Raw genomic sequence first — 20,594 nt, 5'->3', positions numbered from 1 at the left:
AGTTGGAAATGTCTGTTGAATTCCCTCGTAGAAGGGCTGTGAAAAGCCTTTACTATTCTCCACAAACACAGAAGATTGCACAGAAGAAACCTATCTGTTAGTGGAAGACAGTCCTGTTCCTTCCATAGAATATGTCTTTACTTTGGGGACAAAAGAGTGGGGGAAAAGAAGCCGGGTTCTCTTTCACCTCTCTCGTTTTCATCCCTGGGCCATTCAAAGCTCCTGAAGACCATAGATGTATCAGAGGATAAGACATCCTTGTTTCATTTGGGTAAAGTCACCCTGTTTGACACAGGATAGCAATGCTTAGGTCACCATACCAATGCTGCGTAGCAGTGTGCAGATGGGCAGAGGGAGACAACGAGGCAGCAGTCCCAAGAGGAGGCATAAATGCGACCAGCAGGTGCATGGGTGCCTATTTGGGAGGAGGAGGAGGAGGGGGAAGAGGAAGGCTGGCAGGAGATGGAAGAGGTGCAGCTGCTCATATTTGGTGCCTTGGGCAACATGGCGGAGCCCTTCATGCTCTAGGACCCATGGACTGGGGAGTGGACCACTTTCACTCAAGGGCAGCATCTCCTGAGACAGGCAACCTATCCCTGCAGCCTAGTTCGGCTGGGCAAGAGCAGGAGCGCCCTTCAGCTCCTCTGACGGGATGCCTGATCCTGACACAGAAGTGGCGCTGGAGGTGGCACCACCAGTGCCAGAGACTGTTGCAAGTGGTCAGGGAGTGGCAAGGAACCGCTGCAGCACGAGGGGATGGCGCCACCAAGTCAGCATAGCGTTCTTCAGTGAGAAAAAGCTGTCCACTAGGGCTTGCGATGCAAACTCAGCCTCAGCTGCAAACTGGGCGTGACACCGACCTTGCATAAGTAACCGGGGTATGTGCAAAGGGAGAGGACAGAGGAGATTGGGACGGGAGAGGTGTGCCCACCTGGCTGTACGATAAAGAGTGTGGAACTCAATGCACAAGCTGCTGTGCCAGTGGAGATCACTGCTCCCGTTCTATGACATCCCCAGTTTTTTTTTTTTTTTTTTTTTTGGCTAGAGCTTAACAATTTTGTGGGAAGATGGGAGGCAATTTAGGAGCCTCGTTAAACTGCTGTACTGCAGCCAAACTGCTCACAACCCGGGGTTCAATCCCAGGTAGCGGCTCAAGGCTGACTCAGCCTTCTATCCTTCCGAGGTGGGTAAAATGAGTACCCAGCTGGCAGGGGAGGGGCAATATGTAGCCTGTGTAATTAACTTGTGAAATGCCCAGAGAGTGCTTGAAGTGCTATTGGGCAATACCTAAGCAGCGCACTTTGCGCTTTTGGCTTCAATTTGTTTGAAACTCTCAGGCATCAGTTTAGAAGGAGAAGTAACACAGAGATCACCCCCAAAACTGCTGCCTTTTCCCTCAGCCATGCAATCTCTTACTTCTGTGATAATGGCCTTGTGCTGCTTGATCCTTCTGAGCTCGCCTTCACAGTTCATCATGTAGGACCTGGATAAAGGCAGAGGTTTCCCGTTCCTGCAGAGAACGGATTGGCACTTCCCCACATTTGCAGAGGTTAACGTGAAGCATCCAGCCGGGTCTATCGGATCATGTTTTATATGGCAAAGGACCGCGGAGCCTCCCAGCTTCTGTCCAGCAGTTCCGAGTTTTCTGAAATGTCAAGAAAACGACATTGACTCTTCTTAGCCTTAAAGGGGGTACAGAAGGACCAAAGACCACAAAGCTAAAACCAAGATCAGCCAAAGCAACATGAAGGATCTGTTGTTCAAACCAGATGAGTCTGTCCATGAATCTCATGAAGCAGATGGCTAAGCTTAAGTTCAACTATGAGGTGCTTGTACTGCTGGAGCCCCCTAATGAAATTTAACCTGTAATACTAGGAGACCATCTGCACCCCAGAGGTACAGCAAAGGACTTGCACAGCTCCCAGGCAGGGTTCTCCACATCCCCAGGTAAAAAGGTCAGATGGGTAGGTGAGGAGGAAAATGTCCATCTGAAAACATGGAGAGCCACAGCCAGTCCAAATACAACAGTCCCCTTCCCCAGCATGTGATATTCTCTAGATGTGTTAAGACTACTAATGTCATTATCCCCAGACAGCAAGATGGATAATGGGCGTTGCAGTGCTATAAGGCAAGGAGGCCAAGAGACTGGGAGGGAAAGCTCCAACAGACATACTACGGGGCTAGAAGGAGAAATACTATGACTTGCAAGTTGTCCTTGGAGAAAATATCCAAAGGAATCCAGACACTGGTGCAGAAGCTGGAGGGGTGGCATACAAAAATCAGGAGGGTGGGAAGATCCAGAAATGAGGATTCAGTTCCACCACTTCCAGTTCTGCATGCAACAACTGTGTGCAGGCTAAAAGAACACATTTCTAGTAACACTTCTTGTTGATTGGAAGCCAAACCCCACAAGCATGAACTTTAGTAAACTAGTGCAACACTCCTATCATTACCAAAAGTTAAAGCATTGAGGACATCCTTTCAGGTCTGCCCATGTCCTAAAACGGGATCTTTCCCAATCCTCCTAGAAATGTGAAGCCTACATAAACACTGCACAAAGCACTTGTTGTCTTTCTTCTTTCCCAAAGACACTTCAGGCTGCAATTTAAACAATTTGGCTTCAATGAATCAGTCTGGGATAATACTTGGATGAGCTGCAATGGAGTTAGGCAATTGTAAATAAAGCTATTCATGTCTGATGTAGCTTATATATATAGAAGGGGCATTTTCTTCTTCCTTTCTAAAGGGTGTGTGTGTGTGTGTGTGCGCGTTTGTGTAGGGAGAAAAGATGCAAGAAAAAGCAGATGTCTTTTATCTTCATAATGTTTTAAAAGCCTTTCAGATTAGACTCTGGAAAATTTAATGGAGAACGTGGGCTCTGACACATAGCACTGGGGCATAACACACAGAAAGCACTGGTGCCCATTTCATTTTTATCAGTGGCAAGGAGCAGGTAGGAAAGGCAACCATGAGGCTGATGATAAACTCCTTACCAACTTCTGTCCTGTTGTTCAACTGTACGGATTAATCACTGGAAGGTGTAAGAAAGGAGGCTGGACTGTAACCCTCCTCAATGTGATCTGCAATCGAAGATGATCTACAGCCACTGAGACGGACGGGAAAAGCAGCAGGCCAACACATAGGGATGCTACCAGGTCAGGGAAGGCTAAACCATTCTCCCCCTTGCAGATATGTTAGGGCCCTGCCTTAAAATTTCCAGCTACGACTGTCACATCCTGACTCATTTACAAGCATTATGCTTGACTAAAATGGAAAAAAAACAAAACTAACCTTTGCATTACAACGAAAGTGTTGATCATGTACTCCTCTTCACTCTTGGTTTTCTGGAGCTCTTCCGCCAAGATGTCACTCATGGTACACTGCAGAAGGTATGGTACTTCCACGTTGCGGTCCCCATCAAAAACTCCATAGAGGGCCTCCCTGTTTTCACAGAAATTATTGGCCGAAAGAGCTGCCACGCATAGCCTGCAGAAGATGAAACGGGAGGGGCGGGTGGGTGGGAAACCAATCCCAGGTTAGCAAGAATGCTGCCTCCACAACAATTTCCCACAAAACAGCCTGTGCAACAATGCAATAAAGTGTCAACGCTTCAACCTCTCCCCCACCTCCCATCTTCTGGAGCATGAAAACAAATCAGTCAAACACAATCTCTGTTGGGGCCCTTGGCTCAACAAAAGCAATCTTCAGAGGAGGCCTTTATCTCAGCGCTACTGATGTCATCTTTGGTGGAGATGCAAGAGGTGTCCTTCTCTGGAGTTGCTCTGGAGCGTGGAATGCCACTCCCCTGCCCTCTCATCTTTCTGGCAACAGATAAAGGCATTTCTTTTTAAACAGGCTTGTTAACTACACTGGGCATTTAAGCTGAACTCTTCTGTGATTTGGGGCACAGAATTTTAAACTATTTTATGTTTTGGCTTTTGTGGGTTTCTCAGGCTCTTTGGCCGTGTTCTGAAGGTTGTTCTTCCTAACATTTCACCAGTCTCTGTGGCCGGCATCTTCAGAGGACTGGAATAGCTACTCCAGTCCTCTGAAGATGCCGGCCACAGAGACTGGTGAAATGTTAGGAAGAACAACCTTCAGAACATGGCCAAAGAGCCCGAAAAACCCACAACAACCATTAGATCTCGGCCGTGAAAGCCTTCGCGAATATTTTATGTTTGTTTACTCACTGAATAATTCTTTTGGCTTTTAACTTTACTTGTATTTTAATTATCATGATTGTCCTTGTGTTTCTTTATAGGAGGAAGGCGGCACAGAAAATGTATGCATACATACAGATGTACATGTGTGTATGTGCATGTGTGTATGTATGTATGGTGTTATATGCAAAAAGATATATAAAAAGAAGGCCACAATGTGTTTTTTAAAATTACAAAACACCTACAGCCAGGGAGATGAGAGACTCCTTCCTCCCTCCCTCCCTCCCTTTTCATTCAGTAGCTTATTTGGTACACAGCAATGAACAGGAGAGATGGAAAGAGGACATAGTAGCATAAATTGCAATTTACCCTCTAGACCTCTCCAAGAGCTGTCAGAGTTGCTCAGTGTGATGATTACTTGGGCTTTTTGTCCCATTCAAAGCCACAATGCCAAGCGTGAGTGAGTGAATTGTTTATTTAAAGATCAGCAGAGGACAATTCTGCTGGCAGTTGGCCTGAGTTTCAGCCAGAATCCTACTGGAAATAGCGAGGTCATTTTTAATAGAAATTAGTCAGCCACTGAAAAAAAATAAGAATAATAACCATAATCTTAGCCTCCTAATTTTTTTTTTTTTTTGCATATGTCAAGACGTGCTTTGGTCTTGTTTTACAATCGTGAAGACATGCTTGGCGAGGATGTTGAGGGAGAGCTGTTGCCGTCTCAAGAGGAAGACCTTCCAGGGGCAGGGGCTCCCTTGCTGTGCATAGCATGCCTGCTGCTCCCCATGACTACCAAACACAGACTTATAAAAAGCAACAGGAAATTATGTAAACTTTGTCTATGTGCATAATTATATTTCAAATTTATTTACACCCTACAATTCAGCTTTTCTTGGCACAGGACTGTAGCTTTTTCACACTCAATACACATGCGCCCTATGAATTCATGCATTACTCACCTCCCACTTCCTTCAACAAAGAAGGGAGGTAGTGCTTGCTGCCTCTGTCATTCTCCCTCCATGAGTCGGAAGAGCACAGGCTCTTGTCCACCTAAAGGCTCTCCATGAGAACAGGAGCCCTATAAAACCGGTGATCTTGCCCACATGGGAAGCCTCCACATAAACAAGAACCTGCCCTTTTCAGAGTTTAAGCAGGATTCCTTTGCCCTGCCCAACTCAGAGGCTTCAAGGGAGAGGCGGTGTGTTCAAGTAGGTTTAACAGTAACAAGGAAGGGAGGTGTGGATGGCCTTCACCATGTTGCTGAGAAAATAATACTTTCAAATATTACTGAACTCCTTTGCAGCAGCAACGGTCAGGCTGGCACGCAAAATGTGCTGGACAAACAAACATGTAGCGACAGTAGTACAAGGTATGGCAGCCGACAGCACCTAAACGGGCTGGGGGTGGGGGTGGTTTCAGCTCCTTGCCACCTGCTGCTGCTTCCCACTTCTCTCTCTCTCTCTCTCTCCCATCTATCTACACAGTCATACAGAGTGTGAGGCCAGGAGCTGAAGAGGACGGGAATACAAGCTGTGTCCTGACACTGGCATGGAACCAGTCAGAAAGAGCCTGGCTGGACACAGCTTCAGCCTGAGGTGGTACAATACATTGGCCCTAATGGCTGAGCCACCACTGAAAACGTTCATATGTCATATTAAAATATCATAAAGAGCACATCTGAAGAGAGGGTGTTGGTGTCACATGTCTGGAATTTTTCGATGTTGCTAAAATCAAGGGAAGGGGGAAGGCATGTCATCTTTCTTAGCTTAGAAAGAGAGCTAGAGAGAGGTGCCTGTTTCAAACTGCAACATTAAGAAGAAGCAAGGGAACAGCTACTTCCCTCATGATTCGTAACATTATTTCTTACATGATATCCGGTTTGCTCCTCCCCATTGTATCAGCACAAGCCTGTAAAGTAGGCCAGGTTGAGAGAAAGTGACTAACCAACACCATCAATGTCATAAAGAGCACCATCAAGTGAGTTTCGTGGCTAAAGGGGATTTGAACCGCCATCCAGTACACTAAAACAATACTGTAAATGAGCACCCAAAACAGAGCGAGGGGATGCACAGCCTTTGGGTGATTACACTACATCCCAGACCCAAATTTGCCCTAAATGGGCATTTACCGGATTTTACCAGAGCAAAGTCTGGTAAAATCCGGTAAATTTACCGGAGCTAAGTCAGCCATTAGGTTAGGATGTTAGCACTCCTATCCTAATGGTTGACTTAGCTCCAGTAAAAGTCTCCTCTTAGCCAAAATTTCATTACATATATAAGGATGGCAAGGTGAAGTTGAATTGAACTTAGGGAATAATTTCTGCCAGCAAGAGGTCTTACTTGTTTTTAACTCCTGATGCTTCAGTATAGCCGTGGCTCCACACAGCTGGTGCTCCTGATGCATCCCCGGCCGAAGGCTGGTCAATCTTGAAGCAACGGATGTTGCTATAATGAAAAAAGAAAATCTCTTAAAAAATGCTTCAATCAGACAACCCCAATACATCATGTTTGGCTTATTCCATTCTATTTGTTCTACTTAAACATCACTTTTTAAAGCTGCATTTAGCAGACTGTGGATGCGTCTCTGAATAAAGGAAAGAAGAAACAAATGGTTATCTGTATTCTCGAAGGCATTCACGGCTGGGATACGATGGCTGTGGGTTTTCCGGGCTGTTTGGCTGCGTTCTTAAGGTTTTTCTTCCTAACATTTCACCAGTCTCTGTGGCCAGCATCTTCAGAGGACAGGAGTCAGAACTCTGTCTGTGCTCTGTAGCAGTTTGTTGGATAGTTGAGTATTTATAGCTGTGGGGTCAGCTTTTGTCCTTTTCAGGAGATTGGGTGATTATGGTAATCAGTGTGTTTTCTTGTGGTTGCATTGTGATAAGGGGGAGAGATGATCTGTCACTCTGATTGATGGGTGTTGTTAACTAGTCTTTTGTGTGCAGTGATCACTGGTCCTTGTGGCTGGGTAGAGTTCGTTGACCTTTTGCAGGCTGTACTTTTCACTGCTGGGAGCCAGGCTTTGTTGAGTTTTAACTTTCTTCTTTTTTGTTGAAGCTCTGCTGGTGTTTTTGGATTTCAATGGCTTCCCTGTGCAGTCTAACATAATGATTGCTGGTGTTGTCCAGTACTTCAGTATTTTGAAATAGAATTTCATGTTCAGTTTGTTTTAGGGCATGTTCAGCTACTGCCAATTTTCCCAGTTGTTTTAGTCTGCAATGTATCTCATATTCTTTGATTCAAAGAAAAAATCCACAACAACCAAAACGTTATCTATTTTTGCCATTCAGCTTTTGCGGGTGTGTGTGTGGGGGGGGTGAAGGTTGCCAAATATAATAGAATAGAAATACAAATACAAACAAGACCAAGTCAATTAGTTGTCTGGATACTGCACTGAAAAACAGAGCTGTACAAGATGAAAAAGATTCCTCCCCCCTGGTTTTCTGGGATACACACCTTATATTCCCATCATTTCCCTATTTTTTTTAGTATCTTTCACATAGAATTATATTTCTGACATTTGGCAGGTAAAAGCTTGCAGTGTATCTATCTTGTTCACGTGCAGCTCTGACCACACAGCGTTGCTTATGCCAGTACAAAATGCACACGACTATTTAAAAGCCAAGGAAGCATTAGAGCAAATGGTTGCCTGTCTTGAGAGAGGGCAGGACAGACTTTCCTCTGAGCATGCTGATACAGTTAATTGTACAAGCTATCTATAGATTAAGAACTTATTAACTAGATTTTTCTGCTTTCACATTGAAAAAGAATATATAGCACAGTGCAACCTTTACTTAGGGTTAAGTGATGGCACGCAACAACAATGGCACTAATCTAATCTTTTATAACAAAGTCACTTCCTCCTTGCTTGGCTCCCCACTCTTTCACCCATGCTCTTATCTACACAACTGTCAAGATGTTTACCCAATGAACTCTGCAGACTGTACCTATATCAATCTCATCCCAACCCAATGCCCTTTTCAAATAAACTATATTACCCAAGAAAAAGTTAACCTTTGGTCTGAATGTTCAGGCATCTGAAACAACAGGCAACTGACCTTCGGAAGAAAAAAGCCCATTGTGGCAGCTGTGGAGTATGCCCAGATACATGACCTAGGAACAGGGTCTGAGGGGCATAGGGCAAGTACTGGGAGCAGGGGGTAAGTATTCGGCAGTGGGCAGCACAGGAGGCCCACAGTGGGCCCAGTGGACTTTCAGGAAGGATCTCAAATGAAAACAGCAGGAAGGCTCTGATCTAAGCAACAGTCTTGTGGTGACTGTAATTCATACAGGGCGTGTTTAAACAAGATCACAAGAGGGCTCAAAGGTAACACAAAGATGTTTACAAAAAATGAGGAAAGTGATCTCTGACACACCTTCAGAAGAAAAAAAACCTAAAAGATATGAACGTACATACACCTCCCCTTCAAACCTCATAGCATTCAAGTAAATTTGGAAAGCAGTAAAAAATTTCCAGAAATATTTGACTCTGATACAGGACATTATTGTGCAGTTCAATAACACATTAGAAGAACAGCAGCAAGTTATCTCCTTGGGCATTAATAAATTTGATTGAGGGAGAGCTTTGTCACATCTCAGCCTGATCTTGGGCGTTATGAATTCAAACTGTGCAAAAGGAAGACGCTCACATCCTCGTGCTTCTTTCTGGTGAAAGCCACACAAATTTTCACTATGAAGAAAGTGGATAGGCATGTCTATATAGAGACAGCATTAAAAAGTGACTTTTAAGCATTCACTGTAGAATTTTGGGAACTGTAGTCTAAAAAGCATCTTCACAAGGAACTGTAGTCTAAAAAGCATCTCATACTAAGCACTGATTCTTACATTAGAACTTTGGGGCTTACACAAGCAGCTTTGTCAACAGAAGAAGCAGACTTTGACAACATTGTCACTTATTGGCTTGTGAGGAAGGTAGAACTGCTGAGCCTTAAGTGCAGCACATTCAGGAGGAAAAAAAAGTTCTTTCCAAGTATAACTTGAATAAATATTTATATCTTCAGTTATACCGCCCCCACTCCTTTAAGTCTCTCTGATTTCGTCTTCTGCAAAAACAAAATTCATTGCTGCAGTCATTCCTAAACACTCCCTCAAGGTACAGCCAACAATGGTTATACTGGATAAAGTGCTGAACGAGGGAGACCTGGTTGTTCTGGGTTTTTCGGGCTCTTTGGCCATGTTCTGAAGGTTGTTCAGGACTCCCAAGCCAACTACACCAGAACACAAGTTGATGTCCTCAGAAGATGCCGGCCACAGAGACTGGTGAAACGTTAGGAAGAACAATTAGATCCCGGCCGTGAAAGCCTTCGCGAATATATTGAGGGAGACCTGGTTTGAATGCTGACTCAGCCACACTGTTTACTGCATGACCCCAATATTTATTTATTTAATACCTTTCTCTTCTTCACAACCTACCTCACTGAATTATTGTGAGGATTAAATAGCCAGGATTACGGGGGTCGGAGAAGAGAACCATACAGATCACCCTACATTTCTTGAAGGAAAAGCCAAATATATATTTAAAAGGTGGATCAAGTGTGGCCTCCCACATGTTGCTGGGCGGCAAGTCCCATGAGCCCTAGTAGCCAGCAGGGCCAATGATGAAGAGTGGTGGCCACATCTGGAAAGGTGACCTTTAGCTATCCCTGACATAAATGAAAGAACCAAATGAAACATCAGCAGAATCAAAGGCCGAGGCAGGAAAAGGGAAGGAAATCATTTCGTATGCATTGACTTCCTCTTCCTGAATCTCTGCTCGGGATGCGTTGAGCCTTGGACTGGGCACAACACCTCACCCTCTCCATCCATGTAGGAGGGCCCCTTACTGGCCCTCTAAGCCAAAGGAATGACAGCAACAGCTTTATGAACAGCCGTTTCCAAGATGGAAGGAACTGTTTGAGTCTCTTCTAGCACAAACAATGCAGAAACTTGCAGCACCTTAAAGACTAAGAAAATTTCATTTAGTACAAGCTTTTGCAGACTGCAGCCAGCATCTTCAAGTATCCATACCCAGGACATGAATAGATATATTTATGGGGGGGAGACCAGAAGGGAAACGTGGGACATGGGATTGCATTGTTAAGAGCAGAAGGAAGTTAGCCAGCACCAAACAATTCCAAAATGTGCGGGAGGACGTTCAGAGCACTTTGCTCTGCTACTCCCAACTTAGCCCTTGCTAACTGTATCAATAAACAAAGAGAGCAGCATGTCTTCATTCTTTGAAATGATAGACACCTGATGTTTAGACACTGGGTGTATTTTTTTTCTCTCTGAAGTGCTTTGTGTTCCCTTTGTCTATTGTGCAATGAAACTGGCAGTTCCTTACTTTAATAGCTCCAAGGTTTTGTGGTCCAGGGCAAGTCTGGGGTTTCCAGTTATGTCTAGTTCTTGCAACTTCGGAGGCAAGTTTTCCGGTAACGTGACTTCAGTCAGCTCATTACAGCTCAAGTCCACACACTGTAGAAGGTGGAGGGGGGGGGGAAGAGAGAGAAAGAAAACGAAGATGGGACTTGAGAAAACCCTCTCAAGGCCTTACACATTTTTTATTAAGCAAAACAGCATAAAAACAACTGACTGTTTTTCACATATACAGAAGATGAACTGGTAAACCAGTGTCTGGGTTGCACCCACTTAAGCCACAAAGTGGGAGTTCCCATAATGGAACACGAGACACATTTATACATAGGAAACTAATGATTCAGGAAAGATGCGTTTCTTCCTGACATCTCATTTTCCTTGAGACAAATGTTGGTTTGTTTCCAGGAGAGGCCTCCGTGCGAATCCCAATGACAAAGGGGTGGGTAGCCATTACAGGCTGCTTCCAAACAACTAAAAAAAAAGAAGTTCTCACACTTTAGATTATTCAAATACAACCTCTGGTAACATACCTGGGACCACCTCATCTGCTGTTTTGATGCAACTGGGTCAAAACTGCCTTCAGGCTTGGGAGCTCTGCTATACTTTACTGAAGTATCTGAACATTGTTTTTGTACTCCTCATGCAACGAAAGACTCTTTTTGTAATCCTTCATACCATCACTGGTAGTTGTTAAAAATGTGCATCCGCTCCTCCCACTTTTCATGCATTTTGCAAAACAAGTGGTGATTTGCCTGCTTGTCTATGTTATCAGGATAATTATTATCCTTAAGCTAATGGACTACATCAGTGTTAAGTGAGCATTAATTAAACATAATTTCACAAGTACATAGATCCCAAGCCATTTGGGAAGCAGGATTTGTCTTAATTTCCTCACCATAAGCCCTTAGTGTAGAGCAGGCTATTAGTTTAAATCTGCATTCCAAAGCAGTTTCAAAAGCTAAGTGTGCACTGAAAGTTAGACAAAATTTAACAAGTCACAAAGGAAAAGCAAATGGATGGCAATGAACTGCAACACCACCAATGATACTCCACTAGGTCATGGACATTCCATTGGGGATACTAGAGATAGTGCTAAAAAGGGGGTGGGTAGCCATTACAGGCTGCTTCCAAACAGCTAAAAAAGGAGCTCTCACATTGTTAGATTATTCAAATATAAAATGCGTACTTTGATTTCGCCAAGCTGCATAACCTCCGGAAAGACTTCGATGCAATTGGAGTGTGCAATCACAGTATGCATTCGCCGACAGTTCATGATGGTGGTAGGAATGGATTTCAGCTTATTTCCACTAACATCAATTTCTTCCAACTCTTCAAGTTTGGCCATTTTGCTACAAAAAAGGAGAGAAAGGCAAGGAAATATTTTATACAGTTCTCAAAAGCACCCCCAGAATGACGGCATTAAATTGAAAGGCTGGTCTCTGTGAAATGAATGGTTGCTTGGTAACCTCTCCACATATGGTTTGCACAAAGAGCTCCACAGACTGAACTGACATGTTCCCAATTGTGGCAGCCGGTCTAGAGAGAGCTGCGAGTGGTCCAATGCACAGCGGTTGCAGTCTTCTGTCCACTGGTGTTCTTGTTTTCGCCGGGCGAGACTGGAAACTAATCATACCCTTCTAGTTTTCCTGCTTGTAAAATGGGTGTAATAATGACTTCAGTGGGTTACTTAAGAGCATAAAGATAGAGAGAAGAATGTATTGCATATACTACAAAAACACGGATAGTTTCAGGCTGAATCAAAAGATTTGGAAGCTACTTCTAAGATCATCTAGTGGAACCCCTACTTAATAGAGGTTGTATGAGGTGGGATAGAACTACAACATCTCTGACTAGTGGCCACCCAAATTCTGTTGAAACCATCACCTCCACCTTCCGGAGCAGTCTGTTCTGCTGTGAAACAGATCTTCCACTTGAGGACGTTTCTCCGAATGCTATGCTGAAAGCTCTCATCTTGCCATTTTCTATCACCTGAAGCACCAGTGAACAAGCCTGTGCCATTTTATTTGCACAGAAACCCTCAAGGTACTTGAAGGCAAAGTTAATACGACTCAAACTTGGCTGAGAGGAAAAAAACTCACTAGCTTCAGAAAGGGCTTTGGCTTGGTGTTCTGCTAAAGAAACCAGGTGGACTGAAGGCTAGAAAATTAAAAGAATGAGAAATGGAGATGGGGGAGGGAAGATCTGTGTATAACAGAGTAACAGAAGAAGCAGAATGATGGGAAGAGGAAAAGAGGGCAGATAAAAAGAAATGAGTTCCTTCCTTGTAGAAGTGCAAAAGAGCTAGTCAAATCTTTGCCTGTAGGTAAAATCAATGCTCACTTAACTTATATGCAGAATACATCATGCGAAAGGCAGGACTGGAGGAATACCAAGCCGGAATTAAGATTGAGGAAGAAATATCAACAACCTCAGATATGCAGATGATACCACTCTGACGGCAGAAAGTGAGGAAGAATTAAAGAACCTCTTAATCAGGGTGAAAGAGGAGAGTGCAAAAAATGGTCTGAAGCTCAACATTAAAAAAAACTAAGATCATGGCCACTGGCCCCATCATCTCCTGGCAAATAGAAGGGGAAGATATGGAGGCAGTGACAGATTCTACTTTCTTGGGGTCCATGATCACTGCAGATGGTGACAGCGGCCACAAAAGTAAAAGATGCCTGCTTCTTGGGAGGAAAGCAATGACAAACCTAGACAGCATCTTAAAAAGCAGAGACATCACCTTGCCGACAAAGGTCCAAATAGTCAAAGCTATGGTTTTTCCAGTAGTGATGTATGGAAGTGAGAGCTGGACCATAAAGAAGGCTGACCACTGAAGACTTGATGCTTTTGAATTCTGATGCTGGAGGAAACTCTTGAGAGTCCCCTGGACTGCAAGGAGAACATACCTATCCATTCTGAAGGAAATCAACCCTTAATGTTCACTGAAAGGAGAGATCCTGAAGCTGAGGCTCTAATACTTTGGCCATCTCAAGAGAAGAGAAGACTCCCTGGAAAAGCCCCTGATGCTGGGAAAGTGTGAAGTCAAGAGGAGAAGGGGACAACAAAAGACAAGATGGTTGGACAGTGTCACTGAAGCGACCAACGTGACTTTGACCAAACTCAGGGAGGCAGTGGAAGACAGGAGGGCCTGGCGTGCTCTGGTCCATGGGGTCACGAAGAGTTGGACATGACTTAATGACTAACCAACAACAACAACATCAGTGTATTGTTCCTTGGTTCTCAAAAGAGACAAGCAGCAGGGTTACACTCTGCCCTCAGCCTTGCACATGGGTATCAGTTAGACTAGGAGGCAAACATCGTACATCTCCAATTACTTGAGAATCCTGCCCCTTGAGGTTTTAGAATTGGCAGAAAGTGCTAAGGGCAAATCCATCTGTCAGCACTCTTCCTTGGTGGAGTATTTTTAAAAACACACCAGAAGGATAGGATTCCGTATCCCCTTTCCTCCTTTGATCTGCTAGCTCCAGGTAAATAGTGAGCATCAGACACTCTGCCTTTGTGTGTATAATATAAAACAGTCTTCCTCCCTGCTAGACTTCATAACCTTGAGAAAAGGACAGGTTACTTACCTGTAAACATGGTTCTTCAAGTGGATTCTCCATGAATACACACTAGTGGGTTTAGACAGCGCCTGCGCTGGCCTCTCGGAATTTTCTAGAGCTGTAAGAGAAAAGTAACAATGTTTGAGGCTACCCCTTACCGCGCATGTCTAGCCCGCCAACGGCTCAGTTCCATATGCCCGCCACAAAGAAGAGTTGGGACTCGATTCCAATGACGGACATGTGGGGAGGCCGGGCGGGACGTGTGTATTCATGGAGAATCCACTTGAAGAACCATGTTTACAGGTAAGTAACCTGTCCTTCTTCAACGTGGTTCTCCATGAATCCACACTAGTGGGTGACTAGCAAGCAAACTTACTGGATGGTGGGCCGTCATTGTAGCAACGACGTAAGGACAGCCCTTCCAAATTTGGTCTCATTCTTGGCCCGAAGGTCCAACTTATAATGCGTGACAAACGTGGACACATTAGACCAGGTAGCCGATCTGCAAATTTCTTGAATATCGACTCCTCGTAGCAAGGCTGTAGAAGTGGCCACAGCCCTAGTTGAATGGGCTTTAAGGCCTTCAGGAATAGGTCTGTGTTGTAGTTCATAGGCCAAAGAAATAGTGGAGACCAACCATCTAGAAAGAGAGGACGACGAAGCAGCTGAACCCTTTTGCTGACCATGTGTGTGTGTGTTTAGTCGTTTAGTCGTGTCCGACTCTTCGTGACCCCATGGACCAGAGCACGCCAAGCCCTCCTGTCTTCTACTGCCTCCCGGAGTTGTGTCAGGTTCATGTTGGTTGCTTCGCAGACACTGTCCAGCCATCTCATCCTCGGTCGTCCCCTTCTCCTCTTGCCATCACACTTTCCTAACATCATGGTTTTTTCCAAGGACTCTTTTCTTCTCATGAGATGGCCAAAATACTGGAGCTTCAGCTTCAGGATCTGTCCTTCAAGTGAGCATTCAGGGTTGATTTCCTTTAGAACTGATAGGTTTGTTCTCCTTGCAGTCCAGGGGATTCTCAAGAGCCTCCTCCAGCACCACAATTCAAAGGCATCAATTCTTCGGCGGTCTGCTTTCTTTATGGTCCAGCTCTCACTTCCATACATCATGACAGGAAAAACCATAGCTTTGACTATTCGGACTTTTGTTGGCAAGGTGATGTCTCTGCTTTTCAAGATGCTGTCAAGATTTGTCATCGCTTTCCTCCCAAGAAGAAGGCGCCTTTTAATTTCAGGGCTGCTGTCTCCATCTGCAGTGATCATGGAGCCCAGGAAGATAAAATTTGACACTGCCTCCATATCTTCCCCTTCTATTTCCCAGGAGGTGATGGGACCAGTGGCCATGATCTTAGTTTTTTTGATGTTGAGTTTCAGACCGTTTTTTGCACTCTCCTCTTTCACTCTCATTACAAGGTTCTTTAATTCCTCCTCACTTTCTGCCATCAGAGTGGTATCATCTGCATATCGGAGGTTGTTGATATTTCTTCCGGCAATCTTAATTCCGGCTTGGGTTTCTTCCAGTCCAGCCTTCCGCATGATGTATTCTGCATATAAGTTAAATAAGCTGGGGGACAATATACAGCCTTGCCGTACTCCTTTCCCAATTTTGAACCACTCAGTTGTTCCATGACCAGTTCTAACTGTTGCTTCCTGTCCCACATATAAGTTTCTCAGGAGACAGATAAAGTGGTCAGGCACCCCCATTTCTTTAAGAACTTGCCATAGTTTGCTGTGGTCCACACAGTCAAAGGCTTTCGCATAGTCAATGAAGCAGAAGTAGATATTTTTCTGGAACTCTCTGGCTTTCTCCATAATCCAGCGCAAGTTAGCAATTTGGTCTCGAGTTCCTCTGCCTCTTCGGAATCCAGCTTGTACTTCTGGGAGTTCTCGGTCCACATACTGCTGAAGCCTACCTTGTAGGATTTTGAGCATAACCTTGCTAGCGTGTGAAATGAGTGCAATTGTACGGTAGTTGGAGCATTCTTTGGCACTGCCTTTCTTTGGGATTGGAATGTAGACTGATCTTTTCCAATCCTCTGGCCACTGTTGAGTTTTCCAAACTTGCTGGCATATTGAATGTAGCACCGTAACAGCATCATCTTTCAAGATTTTAAATAGTTCAACTGGAATGCCATCACCTCCACTGGCCTTGTTGTTAGCCAGGCTTTCTAAGGCCCACTTGACTTCGCTCTCCAGGATGTCTGGCTCAAGGTCAGCAACTACATTGTCTGGGTTGTCCGGGATATCCAAATCTTTGCTGACCATAGAAGCAAAGAAACAGCCTAGGAGACTTCCGAAAATCTTTAGTCCTTGAAACATAATAGGCAAGTGCCCTTCGAACGTCCAAAGAATGAAGCATGCGCTCAACATCTGTCACTGCTTCAGGAAACAACGTTGGTAAAACCAAAGGTTGGTTAACGTGGAACTCAGAAACCACCTTAGGGAGAAAGGAAACATCAGGATGCAAGACAACTTTATCCTTGTAAAACTGAAGATAGGGAGAATCCGCACGCAAAGCTGCAAGTTCACTAGCCCTTCTAGCCGAAGTGATGGCTACCAGGAACAAGGTTTTGAAGGACAGGAACTTAAGGTCACAAGAGGTCATAGGCTCAAAAGGAGGTCTGGTGAGGCTATGTAAAACAGTTTGCAGAGACCATTGTGGTACTGGCTTCTTCAACGGTGGTCTCATGTTGCTTAAACCCTTGAGGAAGGCTTTAAGCGTTGGGTGCGAAAACCAGCGAGATGACTCAGAACCCTGAGGTTGAAAAGCTACAATAGCCGCTGTGTAAACCTTTAGGGTAGATTTGGATAGTCCAAAATCAAAAAGATGTCTGAGGTAGAGCAGGAGAGTAGACAAGGATACTGGGGACGACTGTAAGTTGCGTTCCTTAGCAAACTTCAGGAAATTCCTCCATTTATATTGATAAAGCAACTTTGTTGCTGGTTTACGAGCTTTATCAATGACTTCAATTAGTGATGGGAAATCCTCCACGCTGTCAAATGGAGGGTTTCCAGGTCGGGATGCAGAATCTTCCCTTCGTCCAGAGTGAGAAGATGTGGATGCAATGGTAATGTCATGTAGTCCACTGCACTCTGAAATAGTGTGGAGAACCACGGTCGACGTGGCTGTTACATACAGCACTGATGTTACCTGTCTGTCATGGGTTTGGAGGGAAAGTTCCATCCTATGGGGAGTGGAAGGCGGGACATCAGGAGGAGGGGCTGTACTGTATATATATGGGAAGCCTGTGTGGTGAAAGGGAGACACTGGGATGTGAAGACGAAGCAGCAGCTGGGAAGAAGAAGCTGGTGTGGGAGTCTGTGTGTCAGACAGGGTACTACTGTGTGTCAGAGTACCAACCTGATAGGTTCAGGTGTCTGTTGGTTAGCCAGAACTGATAGGTTCAGGGTCTGTGCTTCAAGTTAAGGGTTCTGTGTGAACCAAACTGTGTGTATGTATGAGTGAAACTAAGCCACGTTACTTTATCTTATTCACCTGATTGTTTTATTTTTCCCTGTGTGTATTTAAATAAACCTTATTCTTTTTATTGTTTGAAAATCCATCCCTGGTCTGTGTGACTTCTTATAGGGAATGGTTGGTGGCAGCTTAGTGTAACGTGTGGCAGATCCCAGTAGGTCTGGGTTTGTCACATTGATTGGTGTCCAGCGTGTGGGATACGACTGGTCCAGTTGTCCAGTGGTCCAGCAAAGCATTGGCAAGTGTGCCCAGAGCAAGGGGGGTCTAGTCAGGGACAATCTGAGGCGCGTAGGTAATCTTCTAGGTGTACCTCAGGGGGAGGTGCGCTAGTGGAAGAACGTGCCAACTGGGGAGACTAGATTAGAGTGCTCTGAGGCAGCCTGTTTTTGGCGGGGAAAAAAGCTGAGGCAAAACCTGTGTAGTAGCAGTGATCTAGCCTGCCTGCTGAGAGGCCTAGCAGAGGGGGGTAGACTCTGTTTCGCAACTGTTGCAAGTAGTGCTGAAGAACAGCAGCAATCTATAGAAAGCTGGTTCTGAGGCAAAAGAGGAAAAAAGTGGTCGTTTTATTTTGAGGCTTGACTTTTTAAAGCAGCCTGTTCTGAGGGGGGATTATGCCCTTGACTCGAAGCCAAATGGCAGAAATGGGTGAAGTGAAAGACCCCCAGGTTGACCAAGGTTCTGAGGATGAATTTGGCTCAGTGCAGGGTGACAGCACGGGAGAACAAAACCCAGAACTCAGAAAAATACTCCTGGCCCAACAGCATGAACTGAGGGTGAGGGAAATGGAGGAAAGGGAAAGAGAGAAACAACGGCAATTTGAACTAGAGAGAGAGAGAGAGAGAATGGAAAAAGAAGAAAGATTAGAGAGACAGAGAATTGAATTGGAATTGCAGAGAGAGAAAATGGCGTTTGAATTAAAAAAATTGGAACTGATGAATCAGAACAATAATAACAATAGGGATTCTGAGGGAGGCCAATTGTCTAAAGCTGACCTGAAGAAATTCCCTGTGTACCACAAGGGAGATTGTCCTGAGGTGTTCTTTTCCTTAGTGGAAAGAGCGTTTGTGGACTTCTCAGTGAGGGAAACTGAGAAGATGACCATCATGCGATCTTTAATCAGTGGTAGCCTGGCTGAGGTCTATGCTGAGATGCCAGAGGAACTGATGAGAGATTTTGCAGAATTTAAAAAACTGGTGTTTGCAAGACATGGGATAAATGCGGAGCAGCTGAGACAAAGATTCAGGTCCCTCACAAAAAAACCAGAGCAGACTTTTACCCAAGTGGGGGCCCAATTGGTGAGGCTGCTTGAGAAATGGCTATCTCAGGAGGGGACAGAGACCTATGAGCAGCTTAAAGACTTGATAGCACTGGAACAGTTCTATTCAGTCCTGCATGGGGAATTGAAATTCCAGGTGAGGGAAAGGAAACCAAAATCTGTGGCAGAAGCAGCCGAGATCGCAGATTTTATTTCCCAAATAAGAAAGCCCTTGGGTGAGGGGATATCTGTAGGTAAACCCAAAGAAACCTACAGCAAGTACTCTCAGGGACCAGGGAAAAACCAGCAAGGGGGAGGGGCCCATGGTGAAGGGAAGCCCTCAGACATGAAACCAAGACCTCAGATTTTGGAGGGAAAACCAAAACAAGATGAGAGAGACTCAAAATACACCAGAAAATGTTATTTCTGTCAGGGAAAGGGCCATCTAATCTCAGAGTGTGAGAAATTAAAGCAGCTAAAAGGAATGGTGCCTCAGGATTCTAGTGGAACCAAGCCAAAAGCTGTGTTCTGTGTCCAGAGAGAGCAAGGCTCATTGTCACTGAGGGAGCCTGTTGCCATGGCTGCTCAGTCTGGAACGGCTGCATCTGCTGATCAGGCTGAGGAAGGTGGTCCTCTTGTGGAGGTCAAGCGATGCTTGCTCGTGAGAACAGATTCTCAGTTGTTTGAGACAGCAGGGGTGGACGTAGGAATACTTGGCCGTCAGTATCGGGGGCTGCGGGACACTTGTTCTCAGGTGACCCTGTGCCATCCAGATATTATTCCTAGGGAATATATAATCCCGAATGAGAGCATAAAGGTAGCAGGGATTGAGGGGCAGATAATCTCACTCCCAGTCGCGGAGGTACCTGTCAACTTTCAAGGCTGGAGGGGAGTTTGGCGGCTAGCAATTTCATCGACTCTGCCAGCAGCCGTGCTCGTGGGAAATGACCTGGCTGAACATGTGAAACGGGTGCTAGTGATTACACGTTCACAAGCCACCACGGGGACAGTTCAGGGGGGTAATGATGAGCCAGAGACGGAAGCAGGTGGGGGGAGTTCAGAAGCTGTGGTGGAAACCTTAACCACAGACAGCAGATTTGGACAAGAGCAAAAGGCAGACGCCACTCTCCAAAAGTGTTTTGAACAGGTGACTGACGCCCAGCTAACACCTGAAACCCCAGTGAGATTTCTGGAGAAAAAGGGGATTTTGTATAGAGAGACCCTGAGGGATATCTCAAAAGGGGGAGATGGGATCAGAAGTCAGCTGGTGGTACCTGAAAAGTATCGCCCCATGATCTTACAAAGGGGGCACTCTGACATGTTTGCTGCACACTTAGGGGTGAACAAAACACAGCAGAGAATCACACAGAATTTTTACTGGCCTGACATAGGGAAGCAGATCAGGGAGTTCTGTAAACAATGTGATGTGTGTCAAAGGCAGGGGAATAGCCGCGATAGGACCAAAGCAAAGTTGTGCACTTTGCCTGTGATTGACACTCCGTTCAAATGCATAGGGGTGGATATTGTGGGACCTTTGCCCAAGGCCACAAAGAGGGGGAACAGGTTCATTCTCACCATTGTGGACCATGCCACGAGGTACCCTGAAGCCATACCCTTGACTAACATTGAAACTAACACAGTGGCAGATGCCTTGGTGGGGTATATGTCCAGGATGGGATTTGCCTCAGAAATAATCACAGATTTGGGCGCATCGTTCACATCAAAGCTCATGAAACGCTTATGGCAAATCTGTGGA

At 45.1% G+C, this 20,594-nt stretch overlaps 1 protein-coding gene across 1 annotated transcript in view; it reads right to left on the bottom strand.

Annotated features, from left to right (window-relative positions):
• The window catches only part of PHLPP1 (PH domain and leucine rich repeat protein phosphatase 1), a 216,139-nt gene that overhangs the window by 4,374 nt on the left and 191,171 nt on the right, over positions 1-20,594 (bottom strand). The window contains exons 12-16 of the mRNA XM_072998538.2: positions 11,721-11,883; positions 10,503-10,633; positions 6,500-6,604; positions 3,292-3,486; positions 1,417-1,645 (exon numbers count right to left, since the gene is read on the bottom strand). Of these exons, the coding sequence (XP_072854639.2) occupies positions 1,417-1,645; positions 3,292-3,486; positions 6,500-6,604; positions 10,503-10,633; positions 11,721-11,883 (823 nt within the window). The remainder of the gene's footprint in view (positions 1-1,416; positions 1,646-3,291; positions 3,487-6,499; positions 6,605-10,502; positions 10,634-11,720; positions 11,884-20,594) is intronic.

This window comes from Pogona vitticeps, chromosome 4, assembly GCF_051106095.1.
Source record: "Pogona vitticeps strain Pit_001003342236 chromosome 4, PviZW2.1, whole genome shotgun sequence".
Taxonomy (NCBI): domain Eukaryota; kingdom Metazoa; phylum Chordata; class Lepidosauria; order Squamata; family Agamidae; genus Pogona; species Pogona vitticeps.
Note: the sequence above shows the minus strand (reverse complement) of the source record. Positions and strands in the feature narration are given on the sequence as shown.